Below are 20,463 nucleotides of genomic sequence, written 5' to 3' on the forward strand. Positions count from 1 at the left end.
TGTCCGAAAAAGGAAAGCAACTTGCTTTCTGTCGAAGGCATTCTAGAAGTACCGATCATCGATTCCCATCTTCTTCTATCAAAATCTCAATCTAGTTACAAGAAAATAAAGAGACTATATGTCCAATATTAGGCCTGACAACATATTAGTATCAACAATACTTGAGGTTGTTTGGAAGTTCACACAGAAGAGGAAAACATATTTCCGATGCTAATATGACAAGTAAACACGGCCAAGAACGACGATTGATGATTGGGCTATTAACTTGGGTTGCACTGAGCATATAACCTTGAAGCCTCTTTACTCCGAGGAAAAGTTGGAAGTCATCATGAAACACTCGTGACTATTCATAATGGTGATGCAGTTGTAGTTGAGGAGGGAGGAGATTGTTTCCTACCGAACGAACCAATATTATAACATTATAGGAGTCTTGCATGTTTCTGATTGTTATTGCAATCTTTTGCCCATTATCAGATTATCAAAGAATTTGAAGACAATTTTTGTGATTTTTGTTTATTGGCTAAACACACTAGGCCTCATTTTCCAGATAGTATTACCAAGAGCTATGATTGTTTTGAGTTGATTCACTGTGACATTTAGGGAAAGTATCGAACGTCATATGTGTCACGTACTAGCTATTTTTTGACCATTGTGGATGATTTTAGTAGAGTGGTGTGGTTTCTTTTTAGTTGTGAAGAGGTAGGTCCCAGCAGAGCCCAGTTGGACCCGCAAGACTCACCTCAAAGAGGGACGTCTGCGCAGTTGAACCCGCAAGACTCACCTTCAACAGGGACGTCTGCGCAAAGGCTAAACTCGCAAGACTCACCTTGAAGAGACGTCTGCGCAGAAACCAACTGGATCCGCAGGACCCACCATGCTCAGAGACGTGACGTCCTTACGCGCAGTACGCAAGCTGTTCCCGCAGGAAAAGCCTCCCAATGGTCGACGTACTCCGCCTGTTCCCGCAGCAACGGATACTAGCCATCAGGGAAGGCTACCCGCGCAGCAAGGCTACACGCACAAGGCACTTAACTCTTAAATAATTCAGTAATGTCACCTGAAGAAGGAGTGAGCAAGCCGAGAACACTCCCGCACAAAGTCGGGAACACTCCCGCACAAATGAGCCAGTCTGTACGATCCTGGAGGATCTTTTGTACTGTACCTGACGAGATATGGACAAAATATCTGACCAAAGATACGACAGCTCACTGACAACAGTATGACGAGCAGCAAGCTCTTGTACTGTATGTCACTATCAGCCGCTGCCTACTCACCAACCTGTCGGAGGACGTGCATAGCCTGCAGTTGGTGGAACAGGAATAGTACACAGCCGGCCTGGTCACTATCATCCGCTGCCTACCCACCAACCACCAGCATGGCACGTGCGTAGCCCACAGTTGGCAGAACAGGAATACTATTCAGCCGGCTGTACCTGCTTGGAAACCTACCTTCGGCTATAAATACTCCAACATCTTGGAATGGTATGGACACATTAAATTACCTTATCACATCTTATCTTTTCTAGCAATCTCTTAATATACACTTATATTCAAGAGCAATCTAGTCTGATTCTCACGCCGGAGGTTGGTCACAAGGAGGTACCCCCCCCCCCTTCTAAGTGACGAGCTCACGGTGTCTGTTTTGCAGGTCACCAGAAGAACCATCTTTGCCGGACATAACTTCTCGTGGGAAACATCTATTTAACCCTCAGATTATCCGTAATCTGCCCGGGGTCAATTAGTGTTTCTTCATTGGTGCCATCCGTGGGAAAAAGCTAGAACTAATTCTCAGTTTTTTCAAAACCTCCGAAAAGATGGTTAACGTTACTCAGGTCTCCAGGGAGTAACCAAGAAACCCCGGTAACCACAACCCCAGCTACTGGGGGAAACACCGGCGAATACACACATTTTACGAACACTACCCCGGTTACCCAAGCCGGGGCAAGTGCAGTAAATTTTACGAACACTACCCCGGTTACCCGAGCCGGGGCAAGTGCAGTAAACAATCCTCCCCTGGGATTCATTGATACCCAGGTGGAAAGACAACAGACGAGGCCCCCCCGCCAAACACTTGAACAAGTTAAAGCGTGGGCGGAAAAACGTCAAAGGGAATTCCAAGCTGAGTTGGATGAACGCTTACGTTCACTCCAACAGGCTGACGAATTCGGAAGCACTCGACAACAGCTCAACATGAGCAATGAGTGCGAGTACTTGGACGATGATTCGGAGGAATCCGACACCGACGTAAACCCTCGCCATAGGGCGAAAGGGAAGCGTAAGGACACGGACTTCCAACCGAGAAGGAATTTGGGAGAAACTTTCAAACCAAAAAACGCGGGTAGAAACCCACGTGACTTCTCCAAAGCTTTTAGACCAACTGTTGCAAATGCGGGAACGTCCAAGTTTGCAAGGGACATTGCGGAAGCAATCGCCCCGAAGAGTGCCAAGCAGATGCCCATCATCGGCACTTATGATGGTATATCCGACCCAGACGATCATTTGAACAGATTCATAGCGGGGGCAACCGTCAGCAATTGGACGGAACCCACGTGGTGTTATATGTTCCAGATGACGCTAGTTGGAGCGGCTAGAGCGTGGTTTGACCGTCTACCGGTCCACCACATCTATGATTGGGCAGACTTCCAACAGAAGTTTAGCCAACACTTCAGCCAACAAAGAAAGTATACCGAAAAGCAATGGACAATCCTCAATTGCATTCGAGAGGAAGATGAATCTTTGCTAGACTTCATCACTCGCTTCAACTCAAAGAAGCTAAGTCTGGGTAATATTAGCGAAGATCTTGTTCGCGCTGCTTTCATCCAGGGCACAAAAGACCCAGAGCTCATCCGCACCTTAACGGGTAAAGATGGCATGCCATCCACATGGGATGCCATCATGACAGCAGCTAAACGCTTCGCGGAAACGGAAAAGCAACTGGGTAGAGATCTTCCCCAGAGCACAAACCTCTACTCCCAGAAAACAAGAGAAAACAATGTCCTTACCGCCCGTTTAAACAAAAAGAGGAAGCTAGGCATTTGGCAGTCAAGGGTAAACTTTGACACCTCATCCGGCTCGCACCCTCGGTTAGGCGGAAAGGATAACATGCCGTCGTCAAACCGGAACTCCAGATGGACGCCACTCACCAAAAGCGTCACCGAGATATTCGACACCGAGAGACTCCCATGGCCAAAGGCTCCAATAATCCGAGAGCATCACAACGCTGATCAGAGCAAATTCTGTGACTTCCACAGGACAAGAGCCCACAACACCGAGGAATGCGTAGACTTGATGGACATCGTCGAAGCATTTGTCAGAGATGGGACGCTCACGCACCTCGTGGCGTAATGAACGCTGAGCAGGCTAATGCGTGTAGAACCCCAGTTGGGGAAAACACGAATAAAACTGCAGCTTCAATGTCGGAGACTACATACTGCGTAAACAACGAGATTCCGAACCAAGTGCATATCGGCTCGAAAGGCTCGATGACTCTCCCAAGAACATGGAAGGGAGCTCAATTACACAGTCTGCATGTAGATCAATTCCAAACTTGTAAAAGAAAAGGCCCAGAGCCACTTCTAATGAAATGATTCTCCTTATCACATTGACGCTGATGGTCTTACATTTATACTTAATGAACTTTCCACACTGATATGCCGGTCTTCACCGCATACATAAGTGGGAAAACAAGTCGTTGCATGTGGAAGGCGGCAAAACCCGCATAAACACAAAACGACAAATTTTTAAAGAAAATATAAGGAAAGCCTTCACGCAGGTCAATCATAGGTAAAGTTTGATCATCCTACTAAATGAAAGTGCCGGTCCTAACCGCACAAATCATGATAGAGGACACCGAACTAACCTATTGACAACCGCGCATCGAACGGTTAATTTATTCAAAACACTGATATGCCGGTTTTCACCGCATAAATGTGAAGAAATCGTTGCGTGTGGAAGGCGGCAAAACCCGCATAAACACAAAAAACGGCAAACCTTCACGCAGGTCAGTCATAGGTGAAGTTCGGTCATCCCACTAAATGAAAGTACCGGGCCTAACCGCACAAATCATGATAGAGGAAACTGAACTTTAACCTATTGACAACCGCGCGTCGAACGGTTAACTTATTCAGAACACTTAGAAAATATCTTCAAGGAAAAAATGAGGAAAACCTCCACGCAGGTCAGATATAGGTAAAGTTTAGCCATCCTACTAAGTGCAAGTGACGGTCTTACCCGCACAATCACGAAAGAGGAAGCAAAACTTTAACCTATTATCTGCCACGTTGATAGGTTAACTTATTCAAAGTACTTAAGAAATTGCTAAGTTAAACTAAAGTATGCACAAGCAAATCATATATTGATTATGCGGCAAAACAAGTGCCAAATTAAACTATAATATGCATGAGCAAGTCGTATAACGTTTATAAAGCAAGAGTGACGGTCCTGCCCGCACAAAAGATTTACATTCCATAAAAATTCAAGTATTACAAGAATGGCCAGGTATCTACCCGCCTACAAGAGTGTAAATCTATACAAAAACATAAACCTATCCTAACAGTGGGAAGGGATCTAAAGGTTCAAGCTTCAGGACCACTCCCTCCAAACCCACTTATACCCGCACCATCAGTTGGCTGTGGCGGTTCAAGGAAGGTCTTGAGAATGGTTAACCCATCATCAGCAGCAGCAACTTCGTTCACCTTCTCCACCACTGGATGCGGGAAGGCAGCATACTGGTTCACTGCTTGGTCATAAGCAGCTTCAGTATCCACATCATATAAAGGGAAGTTGGAAGGGGGGTGCCCTTCTCAACGAACCCTAGACCAAGCAGGAAGCCAGCCTTTTCCCCATCCTCATGAGAAGCGTTGAGGGCTGCGCTCATGGCATCGTCATATGATGTGTCCGTGAAGACCCGATGCACAACCTACAAAACAAAAATACAAGTATCAAAACATTTTCTAAGTATAAAGAAAAGCGTGAAGACATTATGAAGCTAAGCTTACCTGCGACAACGCTTCTCGTAGAAGCCATTCCTTGGTAACCAGAGCCTCCTGGAGGGCAGCTTGAGCTTGGTTACGGGCGCGTTCGGCTTCACTTTTGTTAAGGTTGGCAAGCAACACTTCCTTAGCAGCAGCCTCTTCAACGCCCTTTAGCTTACGCTCAGTATGGTCAAGCATACCCCTCTGGTCCAAGATTTCTTGAAGCTTCTTGGCGTCTTCCATGGCCAAGGCATCATGAGCCTGCTGGAGCCTCTCTAATTTGGCTTTGAGCTCCTCATTCTCGGTGCGTAGAGGCTCAGCAACAGCTTCAGCCCTGGTGGCCCTCTCAGTTGCGTTCCGAGCGGTTTCCTTAGCTAACCGAAGCTGTTCGTTAACAGCTTGGGCAGCCTTGGAACAGGCCTCGAGACGGGCATGAACTTCAACATCAAGGGCCTTGATGTTCTCCTCCCAGACAGCCCGCGCCTGAGCTACTTCTTGGATACGAGCTGCTTTTAACTTGTCGTTTTCACGACAAAGCAGCTCGACGCGCGGCTGCATCCGGGCAAGGAGAATTCGAAGCTCGTTTGTCAGCCTACCCTCCTGGTAGCTTGACATAGCTTCTCCCAGTGCACCACTGGGGGCGGCGTGGCGCGCCCACTCGACGCAGTCCACAGCCGTCCGAAGGGTGGTACCCCGGCGGATGTTCCACCGCGGAACAAACACCTCATTCGAATCCGACACTGCAAAAACAAAAAGCAGTTAGGAAAAGATGATAAAAAAAAACATAACACGCCAAAATAACCCTACGCACCTGTAGGGTCGACGACAGGCCTGTAGCCGCCAAACCCATCACCCGAACCTAACGGATATCCATCCAAGAGGTCAGGCAGATGGGAAGGAGGCAGAGATTGGCTAGACGCCCCAACCCCAAACATACCTGCTGAACCGGCCGGGGGCGAGGTGGTCGCCGGTGCCGGAGGCGCGGGTGAAGCCGCCGTCGTAGGAACCAATAGAGGTGAACTCACAACCGTGGTCGCCGCTGAGGAAGAGCCCGCAGAAAAACTCACCGCCGGCTAAGTGAAGGAATCAGTGAATATGGCACTGACAGCCGGCGGAGACGACGTCACAGTTGGAACAGTTGCCTCAACCGAGTGAGCAACTGAACCAACACGTGAAGCAGGCACAGCCGCCTGGGTCATCGCCTCGGGTAGGTTGACCAAACCTACCGTCATGGGTCCAGAAGTGCTCCTCCCCGCTCCACCCTGGAATGCGGTTGCATCCACGCCTGCATGAAGACAACATATTTAAATATAATGGCGGAAAGATATGAAGTTAAAGTTAAAGTTTACACTTACGAGTCCTCTTGAGCTTGAAGGTGCGAATAGGCGGGGACGAACCCGATGGAGCCGGCCTCTTCACGCCGGGCACCGTCGTTGTACTAGGCTGCCCGGAAGTGACAGCTGTCTCAACCTCCGGAACAGTGGTCTCATCACCACCAGGGTTCCCCGCCACCTCTTCACTCTCGGTCTCCGACTCTGACCGATTCCCCTGATCGGCAGTGGAGGCAACATTCGCCTTGCCCTTCCCGCCGGCAGCCTTCTTCTTCCTCGCCAAGAAAGGACCATCTGCGGATTCCTCATCAGAAGATGACAAAATTAGAGGAATTCCCGCAGAGGTTTGAGCATTGAGAGGGCGAGGGTCAAAAAGTTCTTTACTTGGCCGCCTGGCGCTCAGGATCTCGTGGCCTGGCGGGTAGACCTCCACGAACCGATCCGTCGTTTGCTCAAGGATGGGCAACTCGTTCTCATCTAGAGCACGAGTACCCATCCGAGCGGGACCATCACTCACCCGCGGCTGCAGGAGAGACTGCAAGTCGTTTCCCTCTGAAAACAAAAAGAAAAAACGGTTAGAACAAAAACCCTAAATTAACGGATAATATGAAGCATACCGTAAGAGACAGAGTTCAAACCGTATTCGAGAACGATGGGAATCTGTGACGCCTCCTTCCACACCCGGCTCATCTCGAGCATCACCATCCCGGACTCCGCAAAGCGGTAAACCGGAGACTGGATCCGGGAAACCTTGGAGAACCATTCCGCCTCCTGGTAGTTGGAGGCGTGAAGGTTCGGGAGAGCTCTCCCGTTCTTGAACGTCATCGCTATGGGGACGACGCGAGCGGAGATATAGAAGAACTCCCGCTTCCAAGATCGAAGACTGCGCTCGGTAGCACAGATCTTCAAACCCTTGATCCGATTGACCAAGGTATACCACCCCTGGATGCACCTCCAGGAATAGAAGGTCATCAGGCGGTCAACATGGGGCTCACACCCAGAATGAGACACACCCACTCGAAATGGCGAATCTTGGCGATCGCCATTTGGTGTACCTCAGTCAGATGCACACCGTGTCTCTCCAGAACACGGTATACAAACTTCGTCAATGGGAACCTGAGATTCCCATAGACGAAGAATGCAGCGTACACCCCTATCTTGCCCTTGGGGGCATCGTACACCGTCTGATGAGGTGCAGGAAACTCAGGCTCGAAAGGCTCGAGCATGAACTTCCTGACGACGTACTGATAAAGGTCGACCGGAAGAGCACACTGGCACTCGCCAGCAGTACTTTTGTCATCCTTGTCCGACGTGGACGACGGATTCTCGAGGTATACATCGGACTCCTCGACAGTAACCTCAGGATCATGAGAAGACATGTTTGGGATGTAAACAAGAACGATTTCAGGAGAATGCTCGACAGAAAAGTTAGAGTATTCGCCGGAAATCGTTTAGAAGAAGAAGAGAGGTGAAACTGTGAGTTGAGATGCAACCTCTCCTCCCTTTATATACTCATCGCAATGAATGCGATGAATTTAATACGGAAGAGAGAGGAAAACGCTGGTGCAATGAAACTATGACACGTGGAAAAAGCAAGCTGGCAACAGCTGTTGACAGGACGCGTGCCATAAACTTCGTGGCCACGCGCCCGAAAACTCGCGCCCACGCGCCTGAAAAAGCGTCTGGAATGACCATATACTGTCACGTCGTCATAACTTCCTGCATGTCCTGACACTGTCGGAAGAAACCGTCGGACGACGTTTCAACAGTTTGGACTGTTCTTATCCTTTCACAAACTCTTCGAATTTCAAAAAGATTCAAAAAGATTCAAAAGTAAGCGGGACTATACCCCTTACCTTGGCAACCAAGTAACTATAAGACAGGTGCGAGTACAGTGTTAAGGCAAAACCCTTCACATACTTAGCACCTGCAGGGAATTGAAGCCAAGAATACCTCGGCGACCAAGTAACTATAAGACGGGTGCGGGTACAGTGTCAAGGCAAAACCCTTCACATACTTAGCACCCGCAGGGAATTGAAGCCAGGAATACCTTGGAAGTAAAGTAACTATAAGACGAGTGCGGGTACAGTGTCAAGGCGAAACCCTTCACATACCTAGCACTCCGCAGGGAATTGAAACCAAGAAGGATCATCTGGGCCATGCTTGCGGAAACGGGAATAACATCCCCGCATAGCGGAAACGTCGAGAACTAGATTGTTTGAAGCTCCAAGATGGAATTGGTTGTTTTAACATAATTGATCACTATGTTCAAGACTACCAAAACCTCATGGAGAATCTATACAAATGGAACTCAACGCTCCTGACTTGCGAGGAGGTTACAGACCTACCCGCATCATACCCAAAGATCAAGCAGAAAAGTCGGGAATTTCTGCACGTGACATTAGGACTTCCGCGGGAAGAATTTCCATGGAAAACCTTAAAACTAAACCCTTTTCAAAACCCTTTGCTTAAGTCCAAAAGTTCACCTCACTTATTAACAATTCATGAGAAGAACATTGGACTGGGGGGACTTGAAGAGGTAGGTCCCAGCAGAGCCCAGTTGGACCCGCAAGACTCACCTCAAAGAGGGACGTCTGCGCAGTTGAACCCGCAAGACTCACCTTCAACAGGGACGTCTGCGCAAAGGCTAAACTCGCAAGACTCACCTTGAAGAGACGTCTGCGCGAAAACCAACTGGATCCGCAGGACCCACCATGCTCAGAGACGTGACGTCCTTACGCGCAGTACGCAAGCTGTTCCCGCAGGAAAAGCCTCCCAATGGTCGACGTACTCCGCCTGTTCCCGCAGCAACGGATACTAGCCATCAGGGAAGGCTACCCGCGCAGCAAGGCTACATGCACAAGGCACTTAACTCTTAAATAATTCAGTAATGTCACCTGAAGAAGGAGTGAGCAAGCCGGGAACACTCCCGCACAAAGCCGGGAACACTCCCGCACAAATGAGCCAGTCCGTACGATACTGGAGGATCTTTTGTACTGTACCTGACGAGGTATGGACAAAATATCTGACCAAAGATACGACAGCTCACTAACAACAGTATGACGAGCAGCACGCTCTTGTACTGTATGTCACTATCAGCCGCTGCCTACTCACCAACCTGTCGGAGGACGTGCATAGCCTGCAGTTGGTGGAACAGGAATAGTACACAGCCGGCCTGGTCACTGTCAGCCGCTGCCTACCCACCAACCACCAGCATGGCACGTACGTAGCCCACAGTTGGCAGAACAGGAATACTATTCAGCCTGCTGTACCTGCTTGGAAACCTACATTCGACTATAAATAATCCAACACCTTGGAATGGTATGGACACATTACATTACCTTATCACATCTTATCTTTTCTAGCAATCTCTTAATATACACTTATATTCAAGAGCAATCTAGTCTGATTCTCACGCCGGAAGTTGGTCACAAGGAGGTACCCCCCCCCCCCTTCTAAGTGACGAGCTCACGGTGTCTGTTTTGCAGGTCACCAGAAGAACCATCTTTGCCGGACATAACCCCTCGTGGGAAACATCTATTTAACCCCCAGATTATCCATAATCTGCCCGGGGTCAATTAGTGTTTCTTCAAGTTGAAACATACAGATGAAGCTAGCAACTGCTTAACGCCTTTTCACAAGATGGTCACCATACAGTTTAGCAAGAACATCAAAAGTTTGAGAATTAAGGGTAGAAACTAAAAATCTAGCTTGGCAACTAAGTTACATTATTAATAAAAGAAAGGAAATAAAAGAAGGAAAATAATATCAAACAATTATTTCCTTCCAATTAGATGTGATTAAAAGAGAATGAAAAAATATAAATTAGGAGATAAGCAAATGTTTAGATTTATCAAAAATGTAAGCTTATTCTTAAGTTAAATAAATAGGTTGTAAAGCTTTAACATTTTCGCTAAAGTTTTCAGACATGAGTGGGATGGAGTCACGTGCAAGAACAACTTTAAGAAAGATTGTTCATTGGGTTGCACATGAGGAAGATAGTTCATTTGGACCACAATGACATTAATCACCATATAGATAAAAAATACGGTTTCCTTTAAATTCATGTGGATTTATGTACATAATTACAGTGTGTTTGATTATCAAGCCGGTCTAATTCGGAGAGTCATCAATTCGGTTGGCTCGGTTAGCAAGCTATAAGTGAACCGGACAAAACCAACCAGAACCGGTTTTTGAGTTTTCTTCTTAATTATTAGTTATAAAATATTAAAAAAGAGCACACATGTGTTGATTATATAGAGAAAAACAAATGAGTACATAACGAACCTTCTATTCTGTTGTGGGACATTTACCCTAAATCCTGCTTAAATTGTCATTTATATTAAAAATTTTCAATGTTTTTAATAACCATGATTGGGTTCATGAAACATTCTACAAACCAAACGTCTCATTAGACATAACTGAAACGTTATAAGTTGGTTGTGGCTCAATGGTAGAGCACTTACTTTACAAGTGAGAGGTGGGGGGATCAAACCTCACTACCACCAACTTATATGGGAGATATGAGGGATGACCCTGACTTGTCAGGGTTCGCGTCCTGATCTCACCCGGTTTTACCGGCTCCTCGCTGTCGTGCCGTTTGGCGGGCGTGGGGGTCGGGTTTATCCGGTGAATCCCTCAACAGGCGGACCGCTAGGGGCTCCGTTTGTCCGGAGTAGTGGCCGACTCGGGCTAACTTTAGCCAATGGGGACCGCGTACTGAGTACCCGGCGTTACTTAGTTGGCCTTTCAAAAAAAAAAAAAAAAGACATAGCTGAAACGTAAAAAGTAACATTACTCAAAATTGCTTCTTTGCTTTATACTGTATATCAAAATTGTTTTTATCAAATTATTGCATGGAACACAAAACCCAAAGCTGAAATGCACCATGCTCCACATTCCAAGAGACAGTTTAAAGAATCTAATAAAGTTCAACTGAGACATGTTCCAAGGTATTAAGATTCCTGGTTAACTCATATAAACACATTAAATATGTCAGCCGAAATTACTTTTAGTTAAAAAAAAATTGTCCGCATTGAATTGACAACTTATATACACAAGCATCACATATCATTTAATGTATCACGAAAAAATTTAAGTGATGGCTCTTTCACACACAAACACTAGTCTATATTTGATGTTTTGAGAGAGAAAAAAAGTACATCATTTATATCATTTATACTAAGTACCTAACGTACGGTAGATAATACTACCAATATGAAATAGATGACAGAAGATACTACTAGAAACTGGGCATTTGTAACCGCGTTTTCTGTTGCAAATCGGCCTAATAATACCACACACACCATTGTTATCAAGAAGCCACAAATGTTCGATAACATGATGAACAAGATAAAATTCAAAAGTACACCTTAACTTAAAATGTAAAACTAAAAATTATACACATCCCCTCTCTTCTATACCAATATACCCCCATTCTTTCCCTCTATCCATAAAGAAAAAACCAAAGTATTGGAAAATATCCATCACAAACCCTAATATAAAAAGCATGAATACTTGTATATACAAGAAAAGATAGAAGTAGAACACACCAGGAGAATTGAGCCCAAATTCTTGATTAAAGCTAGCTCTTGCATTCTTGATGATCGAACTTGGGTTGATGAGACGAAGCGGATCCGAGTTCCTCTCAGCGCAAAATTAATATTATATTTAAGCCTTGTTCACGGTAAAATTAAAAGGACTGAATCTACGTTTGCTAGCTGACATGATAGCTCCGATCCGATCCCCTCCCATCGATGTTTTGACATGAATTGTTGCTAAACTAACTAAAACAAACGAAAGTTGAGTAAAGAAAAAACAAGTTGATCAAGTGAAAAAAGATTAGAGCCAGAAGAAAATTTTGTGTGAGGATGCTTTTTGTGATTAGATCAAGGAAGAAACCGAAGAACCGATGATGTTATTAGTCGGATCAAGCCAACCTCCCCCTTCCGCATCCCATAAAAGAGAATTTGGATCAGAAGAAACAACACCTTCAGTTTGATCATTCTTATTTTGGTCATGAAAATTGTTAGTATTCCATTCCATCCTATTTTGTGCGTCTTCTATTTTAAGGTCTTTAACCATTGAGCAGCCATCGTAGGTTGCGAACCCCATATATCTTTGTTGTTGATTATGGCTTGAAGCTAAGAGAGAAGCCATGGTTGGAGCACTAGTGGAGCTAGAACTTGAACCACCACAATACATGGATGGGTTGTAGCTTGAAAAGTTTAAATTCGAATTGTGACCATGATTAGCCACAAGTGAACCGCTTGCACCCGTAGATGAAAACCCTAATCCAGATGCATTGATCATATGAGGTTGAATAAGATCATAACTAGGAACAAGAATTTCGTTTGCGCTAGATACCCTAGTATCAAATCTAGGATAATTAGGGTTTTGAGGCAATAACCCGTAAAACAATGGGTTAAGATGATGATGATTGTTGTTATTATTATTTGTAGTTGTGGAAGATGAGATCGGATTCTGCTCAAGATTACGGCTAGGGTTAGGGTTTGATTGACGGTTAACCACGGGTGATGGGGTGGATGAAACATGAACACTAGTGGTGATTGGTCTCTTGACTCTTTTATTCTTCCTGCAACCACCACCCACGGGTACATTCCTCAAGGTGCCACCTCTAGTCCAATACCGTTTACAAGCTTTACAGAAATGTCGCGGCTGCGACAAACTGTAATTGTTGTAGTAACAAAATTTTGTGTTGGACGAGTCACATCGTGGGCACTTTAGTGCTTCGTGTGATTGTTGTTGTTGTTGTTGCTGCTGCTGTTGCTGTTGATGTTGCTGAAGTTGTATCGGTTTCTCCATAACATGAACTCCAGAAGCCATCAAATCATTCTTGTAACCGATCTAACGCTGTGTTTTGTTGTTTTTGTTTTTGGAATTGTGAGAAGATGAAAAACAAACAGAAAGAAGGAAATAGATACTCCTTCCAAAAACTAGAAAACAAAAGACATGGGTCATGTTTTGTTGTCTAAAGACTTATTAATAATTGAGACAGAGAGAACTGTGGCCACTCGTTACGAGTTGTACGCATGGGTATTAGTCGACTATTCTTGAAAACTCTCATGGTGAATTAAAAACTCTCTTCTAATAATGATTCAAGGAAATATTTACACATACAACAAATATCTAGAACTTTTGGTCTAGGTTTTTTTTTTTTTTTTTTTTTTTTGTCAAAATATACATTTTTTAAGAGGGTAAAATACAAATATATTTTAGCTCTAGTTATGAACAAATTTGACTGTTTGAAGAGAATGGGCAATATTAGGAACAAATGATAAAATAAACTAATAAAAGGTGGCTACAAAAACTAGTTAAAAATCATCTATAAAGTGTAATTCTATATCCTTGCAAGCTTTAAATTGCTTTGAAAAAGTTACATTCTATGTATATAAACTTATTATCACCTTTTTCACTATCATGCAAATGATTATCACCGATAGAAAGAAAGAATGCAAGACTTAATCCGTTCGTGATCGATTATTGACACGATCCGTTAAATATAGCTAGATTTTAAAAACTGCCCCTAATTAACCCAGGAAAGACCGATACTTACCTACGAATTTGATCATCGATGAAAGTCATTTGTTTTGTAGTTTATTAAAAATATCTTAACCATTTAACAGCTGTGACACTAACAACGTTGGTAGTCCGTCGCCACTTTAACATTTGATGATATGTTGGTAATCTATCTAAAATCAAATTACTCGTCGTCCTGACTTCAGATGTTCTGTTCATATTGTAGTGTGTTAAAATTTATTAAATGTTCACACTTCAAAATGTTAAAAACTGATACAGTCATTGCACATAAAAGTAACGAAAGTTAGTAATCTTGTCATGCATTTTTCTTACTACATGTACATATTTATGAAGTGTATACCATTTATGAGTATAAGAAAATATTGTGTTTACATTCAAATAGTTGTGATATATAATTATATATTATATACTTACTATTACTATTTACACATACGAATGAACTGTTCAGAGAAGTGTGTACGATCTTAAGATTTGTTTTAGTATTGTAGCAGTCATTAATCGGCTGATGGAGTGAAGATTAGCGATTAATTGGAGCATAATCGGGATTTTTACAATCATAATTTGTTATGATGTTAATAAGTGTACGTATTGAAAGGATAACGACTAGTCTAAAAAGGACTTGGTTAGTATTTAGTAACACAGATCTTTTTATTTTAAGATTTTGGATGCATGCATGACAAAGAGCTAGTAGTTTTATTAAGTTAATTCCCAGTTGATTAAGGCGTAATTTTTTCAATTCCACATGATTAATGGTCCAGCTAGATTACCTCGTCCACAAGGACCACTACTGTACGTGTTATCATTCATTACTTCACTTTTTTTCAAATTTGGAGATACCTTTTTTGACACTGAAAATTCAGAATTTTTACAATATTTTGGTTTGCCACTTTGACCCACCATTCATGGTGCTTGTTAGTTACTTAGTAATTAATTAAGTCACGGATTTAAACCCAAAGAGTAAAAATTCTGACTAATATCAAATCCAAACAACTCAGAAAAGGAAAAAAAATAAATAAATAAGCAAGCACACACACACAAAAAGTTGTGATTGTTTATGAACTACATTAACTAAAATTTAATTTAATCAGATGTTAAGAGAGGGAGAGAAGAGTTTTAATACTTTATTAGATAAACTAGGTTAGGCACCCGTGTAAAACACGGGTTGAACAACTTAAAAAAATGATAAATGAAGTTGAGCATTATACATTAAACTAGTTTGATCCTCCCGTGTTACGGGAGTTTATTTAAGTTTTTGTTTTTAATCTTTTTGCTATTTTATAATGATTTATATTATTTTTTAAAGTAGTTTGTTATAATTTAATACATATATATTAGTTTGTTATTATATTTTTTGCGTTTGGGTATTTTCAGTTAAGATGTGTAGGTTTTTTAGATTTTTAACGAACAAAAATACACGAACACGAACATGTTGATTTTTTAAATGAACACACATATTTGTCTAATGAAAAAGAGGACGTTGATGTAGTTAACGATGGCGAGTAGTATCGGAAGTTAACCGGTGATGGAGATGATAGACCAGCAATGGAGAACATGTAAAGAAGATAAATTAAATTAGGGTTTGAGGATGAAAGTATTTACCAATAAATAAGATTTTATAACCTATTTGAGAGCTATTAGGGTTTGGTAAGACCCACAACCCGTGGAAATTATTCTTTGATGATTAAGGGGTTATTTCACAAATAAATGAAATGTTATAACCCGTTTAAGAGTTATCCGGGTTTGGTGAGACCCATCACCCGCGAAAATTATTGTTTGATTATGAAAGAGTTTCACAAATAAATGAGATGTTATAACTCATTTATAGACTATCTGGGTTTGGTAAAACCCATACCCACGATTTCAGGTCAAATGCATGAGAAGCCTCCATTTAGAAATCAAGCAATCTGGTGGCTCTAGAGAATGTGGGGGACAACCTGAGAGCGACACGTAGGATTTCATGGTAGGCAATTATATAGATAGTTAGTTAATTACAAAGTAAAATTGCAACTATAATTCACTAAATTTTAAAATAAATCAAAATTTCCTAAATAATCTTTCACTAAAACGTTAGACAATACACTAAAAATATGGTAACTATAGTAGAATAATATTACGAGAACATAACTGGTACAATCGAAACAAAAATGAACCTGTCATAAGTATAAGAAAGCTTCCGGTTAGTTAAAGAATGTGTAGTAAAGAGAATCGATATGGTTATGATCAACAATATATGGATATAAAGGAAGAGATTACAATTACAGAGAAAAAGAAGGCGGACCAGATTCAGTTAAAGATCCACGTGATTTTAACAATGAACCAGAGTAAGTTTAAGGGCTAAAATGATTCATGTATCTGTAAATGTTTTATATATATGAAAAATGATATAATTCATAATGGAAAAGTTATTAACGAAAAATGTTCAATTTATAAAAGCGTTTAATAAACAAACCTATTTTTTTAAATAAAATACATTTTGTAAAAGCAATTATAGAAATCAAAATGAATTAAAAATATGTATGTTTAATGTATAATTAATAGAAGAGAGAAGCGGGAAAAAAAAAGAAGGAATGCATCAAAGAATGACACGTGGCAATATAAAACATTTATTTATTATATAGTATAGATAGAACCCTGGTTCTTGTTGTAATTAAGAAATCGAGTTCTATTACTTGGTGAAAATTGGTGATTAATTATTAGTTTATTGCCTTAGTCTTATTAATGTATATCTTAGCAAAATTGAAAGTATATTACTTGAAAAACATTTACAGGTAATAGAGCCCTTTTTTTTACCGAGAGAAATCACTTTCACCTATGGATCACTAATAAATTTGTTAGGTTTACAATTATTAAGATGTTAACTTTGTTCATCACTTCTAAAAGTGTGTGTAATGGATATATAACAAAAGTTTCAATTATAACTCACTTTATATACAACGTTTATAAGAATCAACAATAATGTAATATATCAATGTTGTAAAAGTAAATCTACAAGATCGAGTACTTCCCGAGCACCTGTTAAAAGGCATGACGCCTAGATAAGTTTCTTTAACTCCATCTAGTTGCTAAGAGCCTAAGAATCGAACAAAAGTGGTCAACCATAATCATATCTAGTCGTCAACTTTGGCCAATTTTGACTTAAATAAATAAAACATAATCGTATTTATGTAATATTAAAGAAATAAAATCATTTTATCAATTAGTGATTAGAAATTTTTAGAATAATTTAATATTTAAAAAGGAAAAATCCCCAAAATGGCTCATTTATATAATATGGTTCCAAGTTTGTCCCCTCAAATTTAAGTTTCCAAATTTGTTCCTTTGGTATCTCGTTGCCAGCGACATGTTAGCAAACACCGACGATGTGTTAACATAACATAGGGTTGACAATGCGTTATGTTGCTAACATATGGTAGAAGCGATGCGTTAATGTTTAATACAGCAGAGGTTCCACGATGCGTTAGTTGATAACGCATCGCTGCTACCCTATGTTAGCAACATAAACGCATCGTCGACCCTATGTTATGTCAACAAGTCGCCGGCGATGCGTTTATGTTGCTAACATAACATATGGTTGACGATGCGTTTATGTTGCTAACATAGGGTAGCAGCGATGCGTTATCAACTAACGCATCGTAGAACCCCTGCTTTAAACATTAACGCATCGCTGCTACCCTGTGTTAGCAACATAACGCATTGTCAACCCTATGTTATGTTAACACATCGTCAGTGTCGCTAACATGTCTCCGACGACGAGATACCAAAGGGACAAAGTTGGAAACTTGAATTTGGGGGACAAACTTGAAACCACATTCTATAAATAGACTATTTTGGGAATTTTCCCATTTAAAAATGTATTTATCTTAGTTCTATTGATATTCACTAATTTTATAATAAATATTAGTAAACTTAAGATATTTGACATTTATATAATCTTCAAAAATTATTTGTTTTATATTTACAATTTCCGAGTACTCCGACTATACCCAACTTCCCAGTCAGCCGTCTAGGGTCCGTCTTACAACTTTTGCAACATTGTAATAAATAGTGAAAGGGGTTTGAATATATTATCGTTATTAAAAAAATGATATAAACCTATAAGTCAAATTACATTAGGGATTTCATTCATCATCAAAAATAAGTTTTAATGATTCGTTTTTTAACCAGCGACGAACCTAAAATCTTATTTTATGAGTGTCGTTATGCATTGGTATCTATCAACTTAATTACATATTTACCGGTTCATGCTAGGTTAAATCATATTATATTTTAAACTCAAAAACTATCATTATTTAATTATAATATACATCCTAATTACCAACAGTTTCATGACTTCAGCTATGTATATAAATTTAGTTTGTGACCATATGACGATGTTTATGTTTAACTTAAAAGGACATTTTCAACCATGATACTTTTATTTATTTTTCTGCAAAGGTAAATTACAAAAAACAGTCATGAATCCACAACCCAAAGTTGACCTATAACTGTCACTCAGATGTATATGTACATATATATAGACGTATATGTGTGTGGGGATTATATCCTCTTAGTGAACCATCCAATAGAAAGGGACAAGAAGCAAGTGGAAAGATTGGAACTTAGTGGAAGACCATTTTAGCTTCAAGTGATTAATCTTTTCATACCAAATTTTGGTAGTTACTAACAGGATTTTTTTAACTGATGATAAAAATGTCTTTATGATTCCATCTTTTTAGTTCGACTTATATATGGTTGTGAGAATATTTACTGATACAAAATGAGACTATTTAAGTTTTTATTATCACTACAACTAGGGGTGTAAACAAGTCAAGTTATTCATGAGTTACTCGAGCTCGGATCAATAAAAAGGTTTGTAATCAGCCGAGCCTTTTCAAGCTCAACCGAGCCCGAGCCTTAAAAAAACTCGTTTACTTATCAAGCTCGAGCCTTGTGCGGGAAGCTCTTTTAGGCTCGTCGGGCCCTGTGTGTTTATAAGTTAACTCTTTTGGAATTCTATGTATTATGTTAAAATTTCGCAGTCAAGCTCGAGCGAAACTTTCGTTTAAGGTACTAAACAAACTCGAGCTAATTGTAAGCTTATTTTAGTCTTTTTCTCAAAATATATATAAAAACAATAATTAAAATGTATATAAAATCACCTAATATATACAAAGAGAATGTTGGTGCCTCTTGGCCCTCGTTGGGCCAAGTGGCGGAATCTCTTTTGGTCACGTAGTGTTTGTTTTTTACTGTAATCAACGTAATTGAAATCGACCGAATTCGTGTAGATATACTGCTTTAAAGCCTGGGCCGAAAACATTTGGGTTTTACCAACGACCGACATCACCCAATTGACCGAGCTCAGTTTTTATAATTTGTTTTAGTTCTAGTACCATGACAAACGTTACTGAAACCAAGGTACCCTCACGAACGCTCGATTTTACCAACGTTGTTTATATTGTAACAGACATAATCGATGATGACCGAATTTGCATCGACTCACCATCGTAATGCTCAGGATTTTAGCAGTGCCTGGGTTTTACCCATTGAATAAACAATTTTGAATATCCGTTTAGCCCTCAATGGGCCAAGTGGCGGAACCTCTTTCGGCCATGTAATTTTGTTTTTATTTACTATAATAAAGGCAATGAAAATCGATTGAATTTGCGTAGATATATTGCTTCAAAGCTCGGGGCCTACACCACTCGGGGTTTACCAACGACCGAGTTTCACCGACCAACACCACCCAATTGACCGAGCTCATTTTCTATAATTTATTTTAGTTCTGGTACCATGTCGAGCGTTATTGAAACCAAGGTACCCTCACGAACGTTCAGTTTTACTAACATTGTTTATATAGTAACAAATAACCGATGTTGGCCGAATTTGCATCGACTCGCCATCGTAACGCTCGAGTTTTACCAACGCTTGGGTTTTATGTATTTTAATAAAAACAAAGCCCAAATCGTGAAACCAAACAGGAACCAACCCGCTGGTAACGGTCCGGTTTGGTTCGGTTTTAAATGTCAATGGTTTGGTTTTGATTTTTGATAATAAAAACCGTTATTAACGGTTTGGTTTACGGTTTGAACTAAAACCGTTAAAATCGGACCGTGAACACCCATACCTTAGGATGGATCATTGTAGCATACAACAGCTTGAAACATCACTTTCCATTTAATAAAGTTTGATTGTCCAATAAATCTAGGAATTTTGTTAGGAGACACATCTTGATCCATATTCATTTCTACTTTTGATTTTTGATTTTATAAAAACTTAAACAATATTTTTGTGATTTTAGAAAAATTTTGACAGAAAAATCAAGCTTAACCCTAAATTACTTGAATAAAAATTCCAAATATTAAAATAGAAAAGTTTGTAGATCTGATTAAACTAAGTTTGATCTGAAATAAAATGGTTCCACAAATGGATTAAGACTAAGATCAAAAACAAATAACAGTATAATGCTTTAGATCTATGATTAAAATAATTTTAAACCTCATATTCCTACAAATCAGAAAGAAATCTTCAATTTCTGCATTTTGTGACGTCACAAACCAATGAAACAGAGTTTGGCTTACGTTATTTTCATCTTCAAATTTCAGCTCAAAATTCTCAAAT

At 40.8% G+C, this 20,463-nt stretch overlaps 1 protein-coding gene across 1 annotated transcript; it reads right to left on the reverse strand.

Annotated features, from left to right (window-relative positions):
- Positions 1 to 11,608: 11,608 nt before the first annotated feature.
- On the reverse strand, positions 11,609 to 13,394 carry LOC143570972 (dof zinc finger protein DOF1.4-like). Its single transcript, XM_077056489.1, has one exon. It carries the CDS (start codon positions 13,147 to 13,149, stop codon positions 12,187 to 12,189), a length of 963 nt encoding a protein of 320 aa, XP_076912604.1. The 5' UTR covers positions 13,150 to 13,394; the 3' UTR covers positions 11,609 to 12,186.
- Positions 13,395 to 20,463: the final 7,069 nt, after the last annotated feature.

Source organism: Bidens hawaiensis, unplaced genomic scaffold, assembly GCF_021521415.1.
Source record: "Bidens hawaiensis isolate Kalapana, Puna unplaced genomic scaffold, B.hawaiensis_p1.1 tig00025178_1, whole genome shotgun sequence".
NCBI classification, from domain to species: domain Eukaryota; kingdom Viridiplantae; phylum Streptophyta; class Magnoliopsida; order Asterales; family Asteraceae; genus Bidens; species Bidens hawaiensis.